The sequence below is a fragment of the Austrofundulus limnaeus genome, unplaced genomic scaffold, assembly GCF_001266775.1.
Source record: "Austrofundulus limnaeus strain Quisiro unplaced genomic scaffold, Austrofundulus_limnaeus-1.0 Scaffold2, whole genome shotgun sequence".
Lineage (NCBI taxonomy): Eukaryota > Metazoa > Chordata > Actinopteri > Cyprinodontiformes > Rivulidae > Austrofundulus > Austrofundulus limnaeus.
This window is the reverse complement of record NW_013952404.1, coordinates 3,890,757-3,896,313: the sequence shown is the minus strand read 5'-3', so window position 1 is coordinate 3,896,313 and position 5,557 is coordinate 3,890,757. Positions and strand designations below refer to the sequence as shown.

Here is a 5,557-nt window from a genome sequence, read left to right as displayed (position 1 = left end):
ATTTTATACCGCGATATATCCCGTTACCGTGAAGGGATTCAATTTATACCGTGATATGAATTTGAGGTCATACCGCCCAGCCCTTCTGAGTTTTCAACTGCATGTTGCAAAAAACACAGCATCATTTGAAAAACTGTGTTTTTGGTTTTGATTTATCAAACGAGTTCTGAAAAGATTGAAAAAAGGAAAGAGAGAATTCCTGATCTTGTGCACAGTGTGAGCAGCTGTTGTGTTTGTTTAAACCATCTTCTCTTCTCAGGATGAAGCAGCTTAACTGAACACATACACACACACACGCACGCACGCACGCCTAACCTCGGTCACATTCCTCAAATGTTTAAATAAATGAGCTGGATAGCTGCTGATTGCCAGAGTTGCAGTTTTCCCAACATCAATAAAATATTAAGAGTTCTGTTTCAGTTTGTTTAAAGCAGTTAAAAACGTTCACAAAAGCTTGTGAGAACACGCAACGATCGAATTGCAGATTATTATTATTATCGACTGCTCCCATTCAAGATGGCCACCACAGCAAAGCAACCTTATCAAACACAAAAAAATGGCTTCAACTAAGCCAGTGTTATTTGAGGTAAAATATGGCATGTTAGTAGGTTTTTCTGAGCACTATCACAGTTCTATCACTATCAKTACCTCACATTTTACCAAACATTATTTACAAGGTTTGACTAAAACGAGCATAATCCTTCTCAACATAGTTTTAAGGAGTTTAAATCTCTGGCGTGGAAGTCTGTGGATTATATGTACATTTTCAAGGAATGCCAGGCCTTTAAACTGTAGCTCATGTTTCATTTTGATTCCTTATTCATTCTTAAAAATTAAGCTGTGATTGTGATTTATGCAGTTTGGGACAAAGTTGTACTGTCACATTTTAAAGGTTCGGTCTAGACTTGATTAATAAATGTCACAAAACTCAGCGGGACCCACTTCAAACTTGAATTCTAATGTTGCCATATAAAAAAATCCAGTACTTATTTGAAAATGAATAACATGCTGGTCTAAATAAAGAATACGGCAGCGTTTTATTTCTTTTAAAAGTCCGTCTTTCCTCATTTGAAGCTTTCTGCTTTAGTGTTCCTGGATAATCACGGAGGAAGTGTGCAGAGCTCAGAACAAAGGCTCTGTGAAGCATAATTAGGTCTTACCAGGTTTTGCTGACACAGCCAGTAAAACTGCTGGAATTTCTGAGACATGAGCAGCTGAGCACTTCCCACTGCACTTCGGATTTTACCTAGAACTGAAACACATGGGCAGCCATGCAGCGTTACACACGTTTCACACTGTGCTGGATGCTGAGGACACAGGGTTTGAGCAGAGCACTCACTGTCCTCCGACAGGTCGTTCTCCTCAGCTTCCGCCTCCATCTCCTTACACCAGCCCTCCAGCCTCTTGGTCTCCGTGTGAAGCAGCTGCATGAACCAGCTCCCATCTCTCCGCAGGGAGGGAGACGCCCGTCCCGATTCGCCCGACGAGGCTGCGCTCTCCCGAGGGGAGGGGGGCTCCAGCTGCCAGGTGGTTTCGCTGGTGGTCTCTCGAGGACTGGGCGGCTCAGCCGGGGTTCGGTAATCATCGCGGTAGCTAAATAGGCCCTGGGTACGGACRGTGCGTACGGCTCCGTACTGGGTCGGCGTGCTGGGCTCCGAGTGCCGCTGGAAGCCCCCGCCGAACTGCAGGCCCTTGTCCTCCATGGTGGGGAAGCACTCCAACTCCAAGTCGGCCTGCACGGCCGCCGTCACGCTGTTGGAGCGTTTGAACCTTCCCTGTCTGTGGAGTTGAAAGGGAGGGATGAAAGTCCACAAAATGACAAATAATAGCACTGAAAACAGGACTGTGTATTATAGTGAGATCAAACATCAAAGACAGAATTTTTGTAATGAGTTTAATATCCAAGAGCCATTAGCTCACCCTTTTTTGTCATCCTCTACCTGGATCCCAACAGAGTGGAACTCCCGTGAGCCTTTGCTTTCAGACTCTGAGTCCGTGGCTGCTTCCACCTTAAATGATTAAAAAAAAAAAAACAATACTTCTCATTATGTGGGTTACCATACCCCTGTGCTTCTGGGTTTATTGGTCTGGGAACGAACTGAACAACTTAACCGTACATGGCATGTCATAGAGTAAACATTACATGATTTATGGAGGCTGTAAAGGCGGGCTGAGCTGCGCTACAGAGGAGTTTGGGTTTCTAAAGAATTTAATTGAAACTGTGAAACAGGGTTTGTTTTATTGCTTGCAATAAAGTAAATATTTGTCATGGTTGGTAAAAGTGGCAAAACCAGTTACAGATTTTCTGTTGGAAATCACTAAAGTAATATCAGGTTTTATGGGTTTTTATAGATTTTGATGGCTGGTTTTCTGTTATTTTGCCATGTTTCACTATTTTAAACTATTCTACGATTAAAGGAGACACATCCTGCTTYTAAATCCTTCTTTTTCACATTTGAGTCATTCACTGGGGTCTACAGAAATGCAATGCTTTTGTTTGAACTCCTTATTGTAACTTCACAAGACCCTCTTTCACCCCTTTTCTGAGGCGTGTCTCAGGTCAACTCGTTTTGAGGCTGTCTCTTTAAATCCAAAAGAGCTGTTTCACACCCCGTCCCCCTCCAGCTTCCAGACCAGTCCATTCTAATTTGATAGATGGGTTTACAGTCATATACCTGTATGTTGAAGCCAGAGTCTGACCCAGAGCTAGAGGAGAATGAAGACCACCAAACTGTAGTATGTAAGTTCAGACCTTGTTTGACAGTTTTGTTACAAAAACTGTGACGTAACAGCTCAGGAAACATCACAGAGAACAGAAAAAACTGACTGGGTTAAAAATCATGACCCAAACAGAAAATAAAAACATCTACGCAGCACCTGGAGAGACTAAATTATTCTTTTTTTTTGCTCTCATAGAGCAGAGGTTCTCAAACTGGGATCCTCAGACCCAATGGGGTCYGCAAGCTGTGTCTTGGGGGTCCTCAAAAAATTTCAATAAATTCTTTGTTTTTTGTTTTGAAAAATGCATTTGGGGAACARTGCATTAGTAAAATAAATATACTAAACCAAACGTAAAATATATATTCCCTAGGCATTTAGGGGTTAAAATGGTGTTTATGACGGGATCCCTGGAATTTTTTTCACCCTTGTTAGGGGTCCCCAGACACCAAGAGCCAGAGAACCCTTGCCCTAGAGACTCCAAGTTCCCAACAAAATGTATTCAATGACTAAAAAGTAGATTTAGCATATGTCCCCTTTAACTGATTAAGAATATAAAATGGTAAAAGGGAAAAATAAAGATAAGACAGTAAAACACAAAAGTTCAAACCTGAGACATTTTAAAATAAGTTTGAAACTTTGATGAATTATCAGTCAAGTTGTCGTCTAAAAGTCTTCTCCTGGCAGAGTTCACACAYATGTTGATTACGTGTCGACTGCTTCTGCTTCCAAACCTATTYATCACCTGGACACTTTACCGTGTAAAGAGCGGCGAGGCGCTGGAGCCAATCCCAGCTGACATTAGGCTGAGTGGCAAGGTCAATTGAAAACTGAGCAGAGGATGAAAGAGCAACACACAGGCTCACACTCAGACCCGACACACACACACAGACGCACACACTCTCACGTATGAACTGTAGAGGAATTCACAACACAGAAAGATAAGAAGTAAACTCCATCTAATTCAGCTGCAGGTTGGCCAAACCTTTGCAGAGTGTGGTTATGTAAAAATCTCAGTTTTTTTACGTGTCTTAGTGAGATGCTGCTGGTTTAACTATTTTATTGGATTTCTGTCTAAGACTGTATCAGTTTAATACATCTGATGGTGAGAGAGAGACTATCTGGTGTTTATTAGTGTTCTGTTCAGAAGTTGAAATATYARAATTCAACAGAYGTGAAGCATCAACATCTGGCCAGAGGCTGTATACTTCTCATCCAACCAYMATCATATTAACTTTATCCATGAGGCGCYATATACTGTMTCTGCATAGAWTTTTTTTATTTTATTTTTCGKWACGATGACAAGCTGGAAAATAAGTKAAATAGAAATGAAATGCTGTTTGCTTTTTAAAATGTAAAGAGTAGAAGTAAAAAATTGGCTGAAAAATATGCCAGTAAAGTATAAATAACAAAATTTRAAGTATTTGTACTTCATCACTTGACACGCCAGGCTAGACCTACAATTTTTGACGTGTAAAGTGACTTTACTTTACTTTGTCTTAAACACATAAAATCAAAATGATTAACTATAAAATCTGTTGTTTTAAGAATCTCATTGTACAGTTAAAGGTATTTTTTAAATAAGTATTTGATCTAATATGCACAGGAATGTGGCCTATTAAATTTCCTAAATTACTTGACTCTAGATAAATGTAGAAAAAAAATTAAATGATGAGAAAAAAAAACAGTCATGAGCATAAACTGAAGCTCTTTAGTTGTTCTTGGAATTCGGGTTCTGAGTGTACTTGGTATTAAGAAACGACCTTGACCTCTTCTTCTCTTGCAGTTGCCATGATGATTTATTGAAAAAGTATCCATTAAAAAGTTTTTTTTATTGAACTCGTGCTTGCTCTTAACTCAAGGTGAAGATCCTCAGAGATGAATGAACTTACTGTAATCAGCCTATTAGGAAGTGGAACCTCAACGTGAGGCTTTACAGATAAACTCAGGTTGCTGAACGTCCTTTTCCTCTGCACTTTCTCTCTTGCTGTCTGCACTACTCCCTGAAGATAGATGCTTTAAACACATAAAAGCAAAACTTTTCAGGGTTCACACTTTTGCTATACTTTTTATTTTTTAATGTATTTCTTGTTCCTTGTTACTTCTCGCTTTGTTGYTTAATTTCTGTCTTTCACCTCTCTCATTGTCAAGCATTCCCATTAATTTCCTGCTCGCCTATTGTCCCAGGCTCCGTCTTTCTGGGCTGACTGAAGCTTCTCTTTGTCATTTTTAGTCATTTCWGTCTTTCTTCTTTTGTGCCCAGTGGGCCCCTTTATTACAGTATTATGACAGAACCAGCTACAGACTGAGAATAAAAAAATGTGTTTTTGAGAGCTATTGAGAGCAACACACGGTCAATGACGGCCAACAGTTTGGCTTTTGTTACTGTTAACAGAACTTTGATGTTCTGTGTCCGTTCACCGGGGGTATTGGGAGGTTTTGTCCATGGCTTTAGGGTAAACTGGTTTATGTTTAMGTTCAATGTATTTGTGTAGAGGCAGACGCCATATCAGGGCACAGCTCTTAATGATGTTGGTGACTTTATCTAGCACCGACACAGTTTTTAAATGCCTGTTTGATGGATTAGCTCATCATTTTATACAGACAACCATGAATCCCAGACGTGAAGTTTCACTGTCATGTGTCATGTCAGTGACAGGTGAAAGTAACAATAAAACATTTAATAACAATTCACAAATCTCAGTAAATGGACTTCTTGTTTCTGATCATGAAAAAATTGCTAACTTATTTAATGAATATTTTATTTCTTCAGTAAGGACATCATTATCGGGACAAGCTAATCGTTTAAAGTTATTTAAATATCCTGACACTTCAAAGC

General features: G+C 39.9%; 1 protein-coding gene across 2 annotated transcripts in view; it reads right to left on the bottom strand.

Moving 5' to 3' along the window:
- The window catches only part of dlgap2a (discs, large (Drosophila) homolog-associated protein 2a), a gene marked incomplete at its 5' end in the record, with an annotated part of 47,220 nt that overhangs the window by 5,162 nt on the left and 36,501 nt on the right, over positions 1-5,557 (bottom strand). For both annotated transcript variants that reach the window (XM_014011279.1, XM_014011286.1), the window contains 3 exon segments: positions 1,161-1,252; positions 1,340-1,779; positions 1,921-2,009. In XM_014011279.1, the coding sequence (XP_013866733.1) occupies positions 1,161-1,252; positions 1,340-1,779; positions 1,921-2,009 (621 nt within the window).